General features: G+C 40.7%; 2 protein-coding genes across 3 annotated transcripts in view; one reads left to right on the top strand and one right to left on the bottom strand.

Annotated features, from left to right (window-relative positions):
- MASTL (microtubule associated serine/threonine kinase like) overlaps positions 1 to 10,792 on the bottom strand; it is a 31,509-nt gene extending 20,717 nt beyond the window's left edge. For both annotated transcript variants that reach the window (XM_049885219.1, XM_049885220.1), the window contains exons 1-2: positions 10,571 to 10,792; positions 3,346 to 3,483 (exon numbers count right to left, since the gene is read on the bottom strand). In XM_049885219.1, coding sequence (XP_049741176.1) covers positions 3,346 to 3,483; positions 10,571 to 10,753 — 321 coding nt within the window. In that variant the 5' untranslated portion in view covers positions 10,754 to 10,792. The remainder of the gene's footprint in view (positions 1 to 3,345; positions 3,484 to 10,570) is intronic.
- Positions 10,793 to 11,736: 944 nt separating this feature from the next.
- The window catches only part of YME1L1 (YME1 like 1 ATPase), a 49,060-nt gene continuing 43,741 nt past the window's right edge, over positions 11,737 to 17,055 (top strand). The window contains exon 1 of the mRNA XM_049881778.1: positions 11,737 to 11,990. Within this exon, the coding sequence (XP_049737735.1) occupies positions 11,958 to 11,990 (33 nt within the window). The 5' untranslated portion in view covers positions 11,737 to 11,957. The remainder of the gene's footprint in view (positions 11,991 to 17,055) is intronic.

Raw genomic sequence — 17,055 nt, 5'->3', positions numbered from 1 at the left:
GGTGGATTCAAACTGCTGACCTTTTCATTAGCAGCCAAGCTCTTAACCAGTGCACCACCAGGGCTCTGTCAGAATACTAGGATAGTACAAAAGGACACAGAAGCTAACTGAAGGGGCTCCCACTGGCTGAAGATGGAGCAATTTGAGCATAAAAAAGAATTACAATTGCAGTAGATTAAAATACATCAAATCTGTGATAATCCATTCATTTATAAAGGTACACGGAAAAGTATACTCATCTGGAAGTTTTGGAAGTTCCTAGTCAGAAAATTGGTAAGAGGAAAGAATCAAGCACTTATTCTGCTTTCCTTATACAAGCTATATGAGAGTAATGAATTTGATGCTAAAGGAAAAGTCTTTATAGAAGATTTTCAGCTGATAAAAGGGGAAGGAATAAAAGAACTAGAACATCATCATCTTGCAGATGTTAAGAAAATTACCAGCCTAGGCAATAAATCAAAGGATGGGAAAACCATTCAATGAAATGTTGATGGTACAAATGTGGCAAATTGTTGATAATTGTTGAAGTTGGGTGATAAGTACATCAGGGTCCATTAATCTATCTACTTTTATGTAAGTGTGAAAGTTTCTATAATAAGAAGGCCTCTTCATCTTTACATTCCATATATACGACAAGAATATCTAGCATAATACCTGGCATATAGTGGTCAATTATTTGTTGTTAATGTGAGTGTAAACAGTTAACGCTCTGGGCTACTAACTCAAAGGTAGGAGTCCACATAAGAAAGGTATGGGGATCTACTTCCCCAAAAAATCAGCCACTGAAAACCCTACAGATCATAGTTCCACTCTGACACACGTAGGGTTGCCAGGAGTTGGAACTGACGTGACAGCAACAGGTTTGGTTTTGGTTTATTACAGGTATGTTCATTTATACCTTATTTCTTTGCCTTAAAGTAGCTTCCCATTCCTAAGAAACTTTTTGTCTAAACAGTGCTGCTCAAACTTTAATGTGCCTGGGGATCTTGTTAAACCGTGTATTCCAATTCAGCGGATTTGGTGTAGGGCTTGAGAGTCTGCCACAGCATGGATGAACCTTGAAAACATTATGCTGAGTGAAGTAAGTCTGTCACAAGAGGACAAATACTGTATGATCTCACTTACATGAAGTAAGCTAATGTATAGAAACAAAAGATTATTAGTGGTTACCAGAAGTAGGAGGGGGAAATGAGAAACTATGCTTGGGGGGCACTGAGTTTATGTGGTGGTGGAATAATCTGGAAAAGGATGGGGAGAATGAATGTTTGCATAACTTGAAGAATGTAATCAGTATCACTGACCTATATCTGTAGAAACTGTTGAATTGGCATATGTTTGTTGTGTGTATTTTCACCACAATAAAAACAAACAAATAAGAACATTATATGGTGAAGGCATTAGAGCTCTAGGAAGAATTAAATGACTAAATAGCACCCTACCTTCTTTGGGAAATGGCATATGAGAATGTTCCCTTCTAGTTACTGATTTATAGCTCAGAGTAGGGACCAGGAAGCTTTTTTTGTAAGGGACCAGACAGTAAATATTTGAGGCTTTGCAAGCCATATGGTCTCTGTTTCAACTAATCAACTCTGCCATTGTAACAAGAGAGCAGCCATAAATAATATGTAAAAAAATGTTCTAATAAAACTTTATTTACTCACTGAAATTTAAATTTCATATAATTTCCATGTATCACAAAACATTCTTTTTTAAAAATTTTCCCAAACTTTTTAGAAGTGTAAAAACTATCCTTAGCTCACAGGCTACACAGAAATAAACAGTGGGCCAGATTTGGGCCCTGGGCTGTAGTTTACCCCCGGCTTAGAAGATGGGGAGTCAATTATTCTCATAGTATTTGCTATTTATCTTTTTCACTGCCACTGTATTACTTTTTTACTCACCCAGTGTATCACCCTAAAAAGTAGACCCCCAGCTTTTTCAGAACCTAGGGTCTCCTGATAGGCTGTCTTTAACCTTGCTCTGAGGGTGAATTCCAATGCAAATTCATATCCTTACTTGAAAATCCTTTCCTACAGCATCACCAGGTCTCATCTTCCACAGAAGGAGTTCATTACAACTCAGTATTGCAATCCATGCAAAGGTATGTATAACTGTTTAGAACAGTAAAAAAAAAAAAAAGCCTAACAATAATTATAAACCCTCCAAACAATTTATCAGTTGGACATTCTGTAAAGAAATTATGGAATTCATAAATAAAGCAATGGAATTCTGTACAGTGATTAAAAAGGATGAGGTCATCATTAAGTGAAAAACAAAAAAAAATCCATAGACGAATAGTGTTTATAATATGGTCACATTTTATCCGTTCATTAAAACAACTACCATTTATTTAAAAAAACTTCTATTTTTCCTGCGTGAGCCCTGATGAAAAAAAAAAAGGTGCTCACCGCTATCTAAAAAAACTTTTACTCTCCAGAGTTTTCTGGTCTTCCCATTAAATCTTTGCAACCATATTTAACCTCAGTCCAAATATACTCACAGGATTATTGAAAGATAAGAAATGGATTGAACTACCAGGTATCAAAAGAGTTTTGAATTAGACTATTTTTACAACCTACCCTAAATTTTCAGGTCTATAGCTTGAAGCTCGATATGAAGTTTTTCCATATTAGAGTTCTGTTCAGTCTCAAAATGTGGTAGAACAAAAAGTTCCAGTATGGTACAATTATGTTCCACAGAGGTAGCTGTAAGAGAGGTTTTACGTATTGGGGGAAAAAGGGCTTTCATTCTTGGAGGCAATCAAAGTATGAAAGGAATGATCCTTTTGCTGAAAAGAAGGATAAGTGCCAGGTCATACATGGAAAACCACTTAGTTATCAAACGTTTAGCCCACGGGCCATCTCAGAAGTCAGAAGAACCTCTGGAATTTGTAGTCAAAACACCTATCAACCTCGCCATTCCCTAACCACCTCAAATTCCTCATTAGAGTTAAGAGTGTAAGCTGCTGCTTTACATGAAAATCAAAAAACTCTTAGTGCCCACACACTGAAAACTCACCACTTCCTAGTAACTTTCTCATGATTCACCAAACTTTAAAAAGTATTTCTACTATGTGTCCTTTTTTTAAACAAATATTTTGAGTGCTGTGTGCTAGAGTCTGTTTTAAGTGCTTTATAATGACCTGTTGAAACTCTAGAACAACCTCTGAAGTAGGTACGACTCTTCTTTCTATCTGACAGATGAGGAACTGAGATATGACAGACAAGGTAAGCTGGCCAAGGTTAAGTAAGTGCCAGAGTTGGCACTTGAACCCAGGGATTATCCTCTAAAATAGCAGGCCTCACTGATTGTTGAATGAAGAAAAAAGTAAAGTTATTGACTCACCAAGTAGACATTGTTTGCTGATTGCAGCGAGTAGTACAAATGGACGATAAAAGGACTTTTGCTTAGTGCCAGCGCATCTCTCTCGGCTTGTACCTGATGAGTCATATTTTTGTTGATCATGTCAGCCTTTTTGACAACCTATAATAGAGAACATGACAACAGACACTTTCATTTTTCTTTATTACAAACTGTTCTCAGCTTTCAAAGTTGCCATCATAGAAACACCAGAAGAAATATATAGATCACATTGCCACCATAAGACTCTGCCAGAAAAATAGCTAAGATGGTAAAGATATCTTCAAGATAGAACTGATTACCTCAGCATGGGTGAGTGGCAAAATATCATATCCCTTTTGGGAAAGAAGAATTAAACAAATGCTCCCTTACTGCCCTACGTTTGAACTCGTTGCAGTCAAGTCAATTCCAACTCATAGCGACCCTAGAGGACAGAGTTGAACTGCCTCATGGAGTTTCCAGGGAGTGGCTGGTGGATTCGTACTGCCAACCTTTTGGTTAGTAGCTGTAGCACTTAACCACTACGCCACCAGGGTATCCTCCTTACATGTTAAAACCCACTGTCTTCGAGTCGATTCCGACTCATAGTGACCCTATAGGACAGAGCAGAACTGCCCCATAGAGTTTCCAAGGAGCGCCTGGTGGGTTCGAACTGCTGACCTTTTGGTTAGCAGCTGTAGCGTTCAATCACTATGCCACCAGGGTATCCTCCGTACATGTTAGTAGTAGAAAATTCTGTTCTGCTCTTCCTATCATAAAGTAAAAAATATACTAATGTTCTTAGCAAGCCTCAAGATAATCAGGAGCCTAGGCACAGAGTAATAGAAGCTAATGTATTTCTTTATTACTTCTGATTCTTTGAGAGAGGGTGATGTGGATTGAACTGTCTTCCCAAAATATGTGTTTGTTAAGGATTGAATCATGTCCCCCCAAAATATCTGTCAACTTGGTTAGGCCATGATACCCAGTGTTGTTATCTGATGTGATTATCCTATTCGTTGCAAATCCTGTCTCTATGATGTTAATGAGGTGGGATTAGCAGCAGTTATGTTAATGAGGCAGGACTCAATCTACAAGATTAGGTCGTGTTTTAAACCAATCTCTTTGGAGGTATAAAAGAGAGAAGCGAGCAGAAAGACATGGGGACCTCACACCACCAAGAAACAAGAGCCAGAAGAACAGCAAGTCCTTTGGACTGGGGTCCCTGAACTGAGACTTCCCTTGACCAGGGAAGGTTGATGCCAAGGACCTTCCCCCAGAGCTGACAAAGAAAGTCTTCCCCTGGAGCTGATGCCCTGAATTTGGGCTTCTAGCCTACTAGACTATGAGCAGGAATCAACTTCATGGCAACAGGTTTTTTTTTGTAGACTATGAGAGAGTAAACTTCAGTTTGATGAAGCTATTCACTTGAGATATTTCTGTTATAGCAGCACTAGGTAACTAGGACAATGTTGTAAATCCTAACTTCTATGCCTGTGGTTATAATCTGATCTGGAAACAGGGCTGTCTTTGTTATGCTAATGAGTCAGGATTAGCGTAAGGTGTATCTTTAGACAATCTCTTTCCAGAGATAAGACGGATTAATCAAGCCAGCAGAGCAGTGATGAGGGAAGATCGCCCAGGAGCAGAAGCTCAGAGAGAGAGACAAGGATCTTCCCCCAGAGCCAGCAAAGAGAGAATGCCTTCCCCTAGAGCTGGCACCCCGAATTTGGACTTCTAGCCTCCTAACTGTGAGAAAATAAATACCTGTGTGTTAAAGCCACCTGCTTATAGCAACACTGGATAAGTAAGACAGAAGCTAACAGAATTAGAAAGTAGAAGAACGTAAAAAGTTTGTTTGCCTAGGGAAAAATAATCTTAAGCAAGAATAGTTAGAAGCGCTGAAACCTATCAGTTCCAAATGCTGTCCTACAGAAAATGTTACTCTTTTCAAGTTTAGGATAATTGCAATAGAAGCAAAACTATAATCTACATTAAAGCTGGAGTACTTCACTGAACAGTAAGTAACAATGGGACCAATTCTCCGGACCACTACAAGAAAAAAAAAAACACGCATATTTCTTCTGAAGATTCATTTGCGTATTTAATAAAATCATTGGTATAATGTCAATCCCAGCCTTACCTCCTTTCCATAAGAAAACTGAGGGAAATGAACAAAGTAAGGCTGTAACATGATTTTATCTATCATTCATTGGACTGGCAGCTCTATGAGGACAAGTTTGTCTTGTTTACCACTGTACCCCAGATCCTACACGAAAAGGGGATGCTCAACAAATATTGATCGAACAGATGAATTTGTGTTTTCAACAATTAATATAGACTGATTAATAAGTTTAGTAAAGGGAGTGGTAGAAATGTCACCTTCCATACAATGCGAGACCCAGGTTTGATATCCAGCCAATGCATCTCAGGCGCAGCCACCACCCATCTGCCAGTGGAGGCTGGCATGTTGCTGTGATGCTGAACAGGTTTCAGTGGAGCTTACAGACTAAGACAGACTAGGAAGAAAGGCCTGGCAATCAACTTCCAAAAATCAGGCAATGAAAATCCTATGGATCACAACAATCCAATCCCTTTTTGCACGGGGTCACCATGAGTCAGGGCTGACTCGATGGCAGCTAACAACACACTAAGTTTAGTAGGTAGAAAAGCAAAAAATCTTAGGAGCATATGAAGCTGGGGACAATTAACTCCCTAAAAGATAGGGAAGGTATGAAGAGGAGCTAAGATGAACATAAATAAGATAGGAGAAGAGCAGAGAAGGGTGGAAGAAAAATACTTAAGGAGGAATGAGCATAAATGTAACCTTAGAGGCAAGAAAAAATACATGGCAGACACTGGTCAAATGTCTGGTATGGCTAGAATGTAGAGTACATATAAGGGTACAGTGGAAGTCTAGAACCTGATCTTAGAGCATGACTGCTTTCTTAAGGAGTTTGAACTTTAGCATGCATATCACAGCCTACAGAATGGACTGAAAAATAAAGATAGTGATTCTAATTAGGGGGCTATTTCAGTAGACTAGGTATGAAAATGAAGGCCTGATAAACCTCAAAAAATCATGTTAAGTGAAAAAAGCCAGGTGTAAAAGACCACATATTGTATAATTCCATTTATATGAAATGTCTAGAAAATACAAACCTATAGAGTTAGAATCAGTCTCCAAGGATGTACAGCCAGAATTCTCCTTACCAGTGAAGACGCCGAGAACTTATCTCGCTTACTTTGAATATGTCATCAAAAGGAACAAATCACTTGAGAAGGACATCATGCCTGGTAAAGAAGAGGGTCAGCGAAAAAGAAGGAGACCCTCGATGAGATGGTTTGACACAGTGGCTACAACAATAGGCTCAAACACACCAAAAATTGTGAGGATGGTAGACAGGGCAATGTTTTGTTCTGTTATACATAAGGTCCCTAGAAGTCGAGTCAACGCCACAGCAACACAGAGATAGAGAGCAGATTAGTGGTTACCTGGGGTTGGGTGTGGCAAGGGAGGAGATGCTGCAGAGGGGCAGGAGAGAGATTTTGAGGGTGATAGGAACGTTTTAAATTGGCTTGTGTTGATGGTTACCCAACTCTTTAATGAAGAAAGGAAGGTCTGTACTTGGGAATGGAAAGGAGGGGGTAAAAGGAATGAATAAGAGAGATATCACAGAGACAGAATTGGCAGGAGTAGTTGAGATTGGACATAAGGATGAAATAAAAGTTAAAATAACTAAGTTTCTAGCCTGAATGACAGGGATGGTGGTGGAGGAGAGAGAGAACACAGTAGGTTCAGAATTTAGGCGGTTAGGTAGAGAGGATTGTTTAAGTTTGTTGTTGTTAGGTGCCATTGAGTTGGTTCCGACTCATAGTGACCCTATGTAAAACAGAACAAAACGTTGCCCCACCCCGCACCATCCTCACAATCGTTGTTGTTTGAACCCATTGTTGCAGTCAGTGTCAATCCATCTAATTGAAAAAGGGTCTCTCTCTTTTTCCCTGACCCTCTACCTTACCAAGCATGATATCTTTCTCCAGGAACTGGTCTCTCCTGATGACATGTCCAAAGTGTGTGAGACGAAGTCTCACCATTCCTTCCTTCTAAGGAATATTCTGGCTGTAATTCTTCCAAGATAGATTTGTTTGTTCTTCTGGCAGTCCACGGTATATTCAATATTCCTTGCCAACACCATAATTCAAAGGCATCAATTCTTCTTCCGTCTTCCTTATTCATTGTCCAGATTTTGCATGCACATGAGGTAATTGAAAATATCATGACTTGCATAAGGCACACCTTAGTCCTCAAAGCGATATCTTTGCTTTTTAACGCTTTAAAGAGGTCTTTTCTAGCAGATTTGCCCAATGCAATACACCATTTAGTTTCCTGACTGCTGTTTCCATGGGTACTGATTGTGGATCCAAGTAAAATGAAATCCTTGACAACTTCAAATATTTTTTCCGTTGCTCATTGGTCCAGGTGTGAGGATTTGTGTTTTCTTTATGTTGAGGTGTAATCCATACTGAAGGCTGTGGTCTTTGATCTTCATTAGTAAGTGCTTCAAGTCCTCTTCACTTTCAGCAAGCAAGGTTGTGTCATCTAATGTTGTTAATAAGTCTGCCACCAATCCTGATGCCACGTAGTCCAGTTTCTCAGATTATTTGCTCAGCATACAGACCGAATAAGTATGGTGAAAGGATACAATCTTGACGCACACGTTTCCTGATTTTAAACCATAGTATCCCCTTGTTCTGTTTGAATGACTGCCTCTTGGTCTATGTACAGGTCCTGCATGAGCACAATTAAGTATTCTGGAATTCCCTTCCTTTGCAATATTATCCATAACTTGTTATGATCCAGTCAAATGTCTTTTGTTGCATAGTCAACAAAACACAGGTAAATATCCTTCTGGTATCCTCTGCCTTCTGCCAAGATCCATCTGACATCAGCAACGATATCCCTCAGTCCTCGACCTCTTCTGAATCCAGCTTGAATTTCTGACAGTTCCCTGTCGACATACTACTGTAACCGTTTGTGAATTTTCAGCAAAATTTTACTTGTGTGTGATATTAATGATACTGTTCGATAATTTCTGCACACTGTTGGATCACTTTTCTTTGGAATGGGCACAAATATGGATCTCTTCCAGTCAGTTAGCCAGGTAATTGTCTTCCAAATTTCTTGGCATAGACGAGTGAGCACCTCCTGCGTTGCATCCATTTGTTGAAACATCTCAACTGGTATTCCGTCAATTCCTGGAGCCCGGTTTTTCACCAATGCTTTCAGTGCAGCTTGGACTTCTTCTTTTAATACCATCAGTTCTTGATCATATGCTACCTCCTGAAATGGTTGAACCTCAACCACTTCTTTTTGGTATAGTGACTGTGTATTCCTTCCATTTTTTTTCAATGTTTCCTGTGTCATTCAATATTTGGAGCATAGAATCCTTCAAAATTGCAACTCGAGGCTTGAATTTTTCCTTCAGTTCTTTCAGCTTGAGAAATGCCAAAGGTGTTCTTCCCTTTGGGTTTTCTAACTCCAAGTCTTTAACATTTCAGTATAATACATTACTGTGTCTTCTCGAGCTGCCCTTTGAAATTTTCTGTTCAGCTCTTTTACTTCATCATTCTTCCATTTGCTTTAGCTACTGTGCATTCAAGAGCAAGTTTCAGAGTCTCTTCTGACATCCACTTTGGTCTTTTCTTTCTTTCCTGTCTTTTTAATGACCTTTTGCTTTCTTACGTATGATGTCTTTGATGTCATCCCACGAGTCATCTGGTCTGTGGTCATTAGTACTCAATGCATCAGATCTATTCAAGATGGTCTCCAAATTCAGGTGGGATATGCTCAAGGTTATATTTTGGATCTTATGGACTTGTTTTAATTTTCTTCAGCTTCAACTTAAACTTGTATATAAGCAGTTGATGGTTTGTTCTGAAGTTGGCCCCAGCCTTGTTCTGACTGATGATATTGAGATTTTCCATCATCTCTCTCCGCAGATGTGATTGATTTGATTCTTTTGTTTTCCATCCAGTGAGGTTCATGTGTATAGCTGCAGTTCATGTTGTTGAAAAGCAGTATTTGCAATGAATAAGTAGTTGGTCTTCCAAAATTCTATCATGTGATCTCCAGCGTCGTTTCTATCACCAAGGCCATATTTTCCAACCGCAGATCAAGTTCAAGTTTAAGCAAGAACAATTTGAAGGTGTTTGCTAGACATGTACATGGCAATGTCCAACAGGAGGTTGAAACTGCATCTAGCATTCAGACTGCTAGCTTTTCCTTTCCTTTATCACCTTCACTCAGTGAAATGCTGAAATATGAGCAATCTGAAGCCATCGGAGTGGATGAGAACCAAGAGAGGCAGTATTGCTTAAATACATTAAAAGATCGTAAATGTTTTTAGAATGATGTATACTACTGTAGGATAAAGGACATATTTCTGCTTAGTCTTTAAATAAAAGTACATTCCAGATTTCATAATAATGGAAGGTTTGATGAGAAAAAAATGTAGTGACTATTTCAAACTTAATCCTGGTAAAGGCCAAATCATAAAAAAGTTTAAGAAGATACATAAAATGAGTAGGTAATAATAGCATCTAAAAGTTTCATAACAGATTTAACACAAAATACTGCAGCTTTCTCCTGGTTAGAGCCAAATAAGCTGCTATCCTATTATTCTTCACCAGGATGCCAAACTTAAAAGTGAGTACTTACAAACTTATTCCTCTTCTATGGTATGAGAAGTTCAGCAATTATGTATATCAAAGCAAACAAACAACTGGAAACAAAACCACCAACTTCTTTATAAACTTTTTTGGGTTTAAAAAACAACAACAAAAAAACCGTTTCCATCGAGTTGATTCCGACTTACAGCGACCCTATAGAAGTCTGCCTGGGTTAGACTATGTATCAGAGTTTTGACGTCAAAGTCCTTGGAATAAGGTGTATCTTGTACTTTTGTCTTTGGCCTCAGCTTCCTCATTCGCTAACTTCGCTATTCTCACTAGCAGTTCTGGTGACTCCTAAGCACCCGAGGCATGGAGAACAGTGCGGGGCAGAGGGGAGACACCGACTTGCCCCGGCTTTTATGTCACTCCAACACTCCAAGTGGAGGGAGCACGCAGGACTCAGAAGGTTTTAGGAAGCCCAACCACCCCGACTAGTGGCTCCAGCAGAGGGCCAAAGGGCCAGTCTCTTTCCCTTTACTCCTTACTGATTTCCTACCTTTACTGCGTACAACTTGCCGCCTTTCTGCCCCAGGTACACTTTCCCGAAGGCGCCACGGCTAATGGGCTTCACAATGGTGAATTCCTCAATAGAGGGCGGTCTTGGCACCAGGACCCGATTCAGGCATTCCTCTGTCGCGGAGCCTCCTCCGCTCTCCTCACTCCCTGCGGTGGGTTCCATCCCAGGTAGGGTCGGCTGGGACCCCGCAGCAGCAGCCACCGCTCCTTTCCAAGCCGCAGCTCCCGCCAAACAGGTTCAAAGTGAGACTCCGCCCCCGTCACGCAAGCCTGTCGTGACGTCACCGCGTCGCCACGCTCGTTGCGTCAGCCAAACGTAATCCCGCTCCCTTCCCACTACTCTTTGTAGACGCGGAAGGAATCGAAGGGCGTGTGGGCGGGGCTGATATAAATGTCTTAAGGGGCCTTTTTTTTTTTTTTTTTTTTTGGCCCTTCAAGGGCGGTGACACGGGCCGCTTCTTTCATTTGTAATAAGGGGGAGGGACAAATAGTTGTTGACATACTTGATAAGGGACATTGGCTACTTAATCTGAGTCGCGGGCGTTGGAAGAGATTTTTTCAGGTCTCCAAATGAGGCAGGTGGGACCCTGCGCTCATTCCGGTCAAGATCGGCTTTTTTCCCCCCTCGCGACCTTCCACACTCGAGAGTAATATAAACTGGTTTTGACTGTTCTGTAAAGTGGTTAGACAGGAACGAAGTTTGGAAGCTAGTGAAGTCGTGGGAATGTGGATGAGTAGGAAGCGGGGGCTGATACTGTAATCCGACGTTTAACTTGCCTGACTGAAATGATTAGGACCAGCAGAAAGAATTTATTTTCAATCTATTATGGGGAAGATAAAGAGGACTAAATTGTAGCAAGACCTTACACCTCAAGGCCCAGTCGGAAATAGGGCTTCGTATTGGAAGATACGTTAAGGACACTGTAGAAGATCTGTGAGAGGTTTATCAGGGTGAATGCTGTTCTCCCCTAAAAACAAACCTTCCACAGCCAAGAGCACGGGAGGGACGCAGCACAGGTATAATAAATGTGAACAACAACTACTGTGGTGGCCCGAGGTTTCCCGAGAAAGCCATTGGACAGCAGACACGTCAGAGGCTCCAGAAGGCGGAGCTCTGACGCACACCCACAAGGTGGTGGCGCTCACCTGTCCCGGAAGTACTTTGCGCTAGGCCCTGTCTTCCGGGACAGATTTGACTGTCGTTGCAGCAGCTGTAGGAAGGGGTGGCCATTTTCCGTTCCGGGAAGAGGAAGGAAAAGGAGGAAGGAGAAAAGAGGGAGAAGAAAAGGGCTCAGCGCCTCCCCGCCGGGCCGTGGACAGAAGGGCCTTTTCGGCAGGCGGGTGAGGTCGCTGAGGGCCCTGAGGAGATGTTTTCCCTGTCGAGCACGGTGCAGCCCCAGGTGAGTACGTCATCCGGTCCATTTTTCTCCGTCCCCGCACACGGCTGTGTGCCAGTTGTGTTTTCGTCAAGAGGTTTCTCAGAAGGGACAGTAGGAGGGAAGCGGTTCACTCAGTGCGAGTCCCTGGGCTGAAAAGTGGGTCAGGGGACAACGCTGGGAGCCGGGCCTGAGACTTATTAATAAGAGTCCGAAGATGAGGCTCTTGGGGGAAGAGGCGAGATGTGAGTGTGATAGAGACCTTGGGTGATCGAGTTGATTGCGTGGAATTTCTGCATGAGAATCTGTCAGGCATTGTTCACTCTGGGCATTCTAGGGATGGGGGTGGGGAAGATGTCTTTGTCATAAATGTAAAGGAAACAGATAATGTTTCCTTTCCATCATTCCGCCTCTCTAGAACAGAGGCCTTAGTATTTACACCCCCAATTCTCTACTCTTTCTTTCCCTTTAAATGGAATTTAATTCTAACATGTTATAATAATTCGAGGAAACCCTGGTGGCGTAGTGGTTAAGTGCTACGGCTGCTAACCAAAAGGTCGGCAGTTGGAAACCACCAGGGGCTCCTTGGAAACTCTGTGGGGCAGTTCTACTCTGTCCTATAGGGTCGCTGTGAGTCGGAATCGACTCGACAGCAACGGGTTTGGTTTTTTAGTTTATAATAATTTCCTAATAATTTGAATAGCCTACTACAAATGCTTTTATCTTTTTGATTAGAAATGACTGACATTTTCAAGCCGTTGGCTGCTTGCAGTTAAAATTTTGGATTCAGCCTCCTTCCCGTCCTTTTGTAAAAAAAAAAAAAAAAAAGATAGGGCAGAGAAAAATTAATTCAAAGGTTTTGATTATTATCCTCTTTTTGAGGTGATCAATTGTGACAATGTTTTGTTCTTGGTTTATTTAAAAGATTACAGTATATAATTGATTCATTTTTGAGGGTCCTCAGTTTTGCAAGTAAATGGTTTTTCAAGAGCATTCTAATTAAAAAAAATTTTTTTTAATTGACACTCTTGGTTTCTTTGTTTAACTATATGGTTGTGTTCCTTCATGTAGCGCTCCCCCCCATCCCGCTCTTTTTTGTTTGCTAGTAATGGCTGAGTAATAGAAAATGAAGTGATTAATCATTTATTGTGCATCAGTTATGTGCCAGGCGAATAAAGCAAATGTAGGATCTTGTCTTAATGGAGATATGAAGAAAAACATGAGTAGAAGTTAACCAGATGAAGAGCGAGAGGAAGTTAATAGGCATACATGCAGAAGGGAAAGAATATTTGTGGAGGCTCTGAGATAGAAAAGAGTTTAGCAGATTGGAGGAACAAAAATAAGACCAGAGTGACTAGAGCATGGTGATTAAACGGAGCAGGGACAGATGAGGTTGGAGAAAAAGCTTTGAGGCAGGTTATAGGAGTCCGTTGCGGGCTATGTTAAGGAAGTTTGGGTTTCATCTCAAATTTTTGAAGCCATTGAAGGCTTTTAAACAGGAGTTTTACACTTTTAATAGGTCGCTCTGGCAGCTTGCTGTGTGGAGAATGTTGGTGGGGTGGGGAGAGCAAGAGTGGAAATCTTATCAGTTATTGATTTGATGGCAACTTAACAACAGCAACACAGTGGTCAAGAGCTACAGCTGCTAACTGAAATATCAGCAGTTCAAACCCACCAGCCTCTCCTTGGAAACCTTATCGGGCAGTTCTGCTCTGCTATGAGCTGGAATCGACTCAATGGCAATGGGTTTTTTTTTTGGTTTAACAGCAACAACAGCAATTGTAGTACAATATTTTTTCACAAATAGTGCGCCGATGTAAATAATGTGCACACACGTAACTCGCAAAAATGTCGAAATTATGTAAAAAGTTCTGGCATAGCACATCCATGCATATACCGCACATGTCTCCTAACATTTCCAGAAGTGAATTTTGGGCTCGTTCACTCACATTCAATAGTCCAGAAGTGTTACTTTTTGTCATATTTGTATGATAAAAATATAAGCCATGGTCAAAAAGTCATGGATCGAGTTTGGTAGTCTTCTGGTACTTGGAATGTAAACAATTGGAACTGTGCTTTTGTTTCTATTAATGTGAGTTGATAATTATATCCGTGTTGCTTTTGAGTCATCAGTTGGAACCTTGAATTTACTGAAGGCTGTTAATAAGTCACGTTATATCGAAGGGAAGCATAAACAAAGCAAAGCCTGCGCTGGCTTAAATGGCATGGAGTAGCTATCAGTAGGAATCTCAATTCAGTCTGCATTGACCTAATTATCACAGTTGTCTTCTGAGTCTGGTGGTTAATTGGGGGAGTAGACAAAGCAAAACTGGTAAACAGGATCACTATTGACTCAACAGTTGAATTAAAAATCCTTATCAGATCGTCTTAGTGATCTGACAGTGAAACCATTAAGCTGTGTTTTTTTTTAAAAAAAAAAACCTGTTGTTGATTTTGACTCATAGTGACCCCATAGGACAGAGTAAAACTGCACCATAGGGTTTCTAAGGAGTGGCTGGTGGATTTGAACTGCCAACCTTTTGGTTAGTAGCTGGACTCTTTTTTATTGCTTTAAGCGAAAGTTTACAGTTCACATCAGTTTCTTATACAAAAACTTATACACACATTGTTATGTGACCCTAGTTGCTCTTCCTACAATGTGACAGCATACTCCTTCTCTCCACCCTGTTTTTCCTGTGTCCATTTAACCAGCTTCTGTCTCCTTCTGCCTTCTCATCTTGCCACCAGACAGGAGCTGCCTGTTTAGTCTCATGTATCTGTTTGAGCCAAGAAGCGCACTCTTCACCAGTATCATTTTGTCTTATAGTCCAGTCTTGTCTTTGTCTGAAGAGTTGGCTTTGGGAATGATTTTAGTTCTGGGCTAACAGAGAGGCTGGGGGCCATATCTTTTGGGGTCCTTCCAGTCTCAGTCAGACCATCAAGTCTGGTCTCTTTACTAGAATTTAAGTTCTGCACCCCACTTTTCTCCCACTCCATCAGGGACTCTCTGTTGTGTTCCCTGTCAGGGCAGTCACTGGTGGTAGCCGGGCACCATCTAGTTCTTCTGGTCTCAGGCTGATGGGGTCTCTGGTTTATGTGGCCCTTTCTGTCTCTTGGGTTTATATTTTCCTTATGTCTTTGGGTGTTCTTCATTCTCTGTTGCTCCAAGTGGGTTGGGATCAATTGATGCACTTAGATGGCTGCCTGCTAGCTTTTAAGACCCCTGATGCTGTTCACCAAAGTGGGAGAGCAGCCGAACTCTTATTAACCACTGTGCTAGGTCTGCTCATTTCATGGTCTAATTCTGTCTTGTTAGTGCCAACGTCTTTAAGATCACTATCTCAAGTCACCTTAGTCATATGCCTGCAAGCATGTGAAAAGACCCTTCTTGTACGCCTCACATTTGAATTTCATGATCTTTTTACTAGAACCAGCCAGTTACCGATTATATTGCACTTAATTTTTTAGTTTATAAATCTAAATCTTAGAACCTGTTAGGGCCACGGCAGGAATTAAACACAGGTCCTACACCACTGACTTCAAACTGAAAGTTGTTGTGAGGGTGGAAGAAACAAGCAACAGAGAGTTCGAAGTTGAGGAGTCATCCATTCATGAATGGAAAGAGGAGAAAAAGGAGTTGGAGAAAATGAGTCTGGGAAAATGCATGCGTCATGAGCCCACAATGAAATGGCCTGAGTTGGAGAATGACTTGAAATAGCGGATTATTTCTCAAAGGGAACAAAATCAAGCTGTCTCTACTGTCGCAGTTCAGATCAAAGCGAAACTTCTGGCAAATGAAAGGGGAACCTGAGATTTCAAGGCAGGTTTCACCTGGATTTCGAAATTCATGAAAAGGAATGACCTTTCCATGAGAATGAGAACCACCGATGATACTGAATAAACTAAAATGACCTATTTTAAGATGAAAACAGAATTTCTTCTGGTGACTTTTATTTGTTGATTTCAAAGACATTGATTATAAAAAATTATGTTTCAGTTTAAGATTTATAAAACAGTAGAATATAAACAACATCTTGTTCTTATAGTTTTAAACCCAGGATCATTTCTTATTAATTTCTAGCTCTTCATGCAGCCATACTATTTGGTTTCAACATGGCATCCCATTTCTATCATGAGGCAGTTCAGTTCACCACTGATTGCACTTGATTTAGGAAAATACCTACCTTAAATAACATTTCCATGAGATCGGTTTTGTCTCAGTAACATTAAATCTGTTGGAATGAAAAAAATGGAAATCGAAGTCAGCAACATGTAGACAAATACTAGTATAGCACACTTATGAAAACAACGCATGGGGGGTTGCACGGTTTGCAAAAAACATATAACCGTACATTATTTGCATAAAAATACAGTAACCCAGGAGAGGGATGATGTCCTGACTAAAGTGGTGGCAGTTGTTATGTGAAAAAGCGGTGAGATTTATTTTAAAGAAAGAATAGAATTCCATGAAGGGTTAGATATGAGGGATGAAGAGGAGAGGTGTTTCTGGTTTGATCAGGTAGATGCATGCAGGTGCTATTTACCAAGATAACAGTATCTAGAGGAGTCGCGGCAATTTTTTGAAAACGTCTAACTCGGTCTGTTGAATACAGTATTAAGCTTCTTGGAACTAAACTACTAAGTTCACATCAAGAAGGCCTGATTTTAGAACTTACGGTCACCTGAACGGAGAATTAGTAGTATGTTAATGAGATGAAGAGACTTTGTATACCAAAGGTAGTGTTTCTGGGTTTAAATATAGAACCCTTACACATTTTGTAGGAGCCCTGGTGGCACAATGGTTAAAATGCTCAGCTGCTAATGAAAAGGTTGGCAGTTCGAACTTAACAGTGCTCAGCGGGAGAAAGATGTGACAGTCTGCTTCCATAAAGATTACAGCCTTGGGATAGTTCTGCCCTGTCCTGTAGCATCACTATAAGCCAGAACCAACTCCATGGCAGTGGGTTTTTTGGTTTGTACACATTTTACACTATGAAGGATGGTGTATTAGTTTCTTAGGGCTGCTGTAACAAAGTACCATAACTGGGGGTTCAAAAAAATTAATTTATTGTCTCACAGTTTTGGGGGC

The sequence above is a fragment of the Elephas maximus genome, chromosome 4 (genome assembly GCF_024166365.1).
Source record: "Elephas maximus indicus isolate mEleMax1 chromosome 4, mEleMax1 primary haplotype, whole genome shotgun sequence".
NCBI lineage: Eukaryota > Metazoa > Chordata > Mammalia > Proboscidea > Elephantidae > Elephas > Elephas maximus.
Note: the sequence above shows the minus strand (reverse complement) of the source record. Positions and strands in the feature narration are given on the sequence as shown.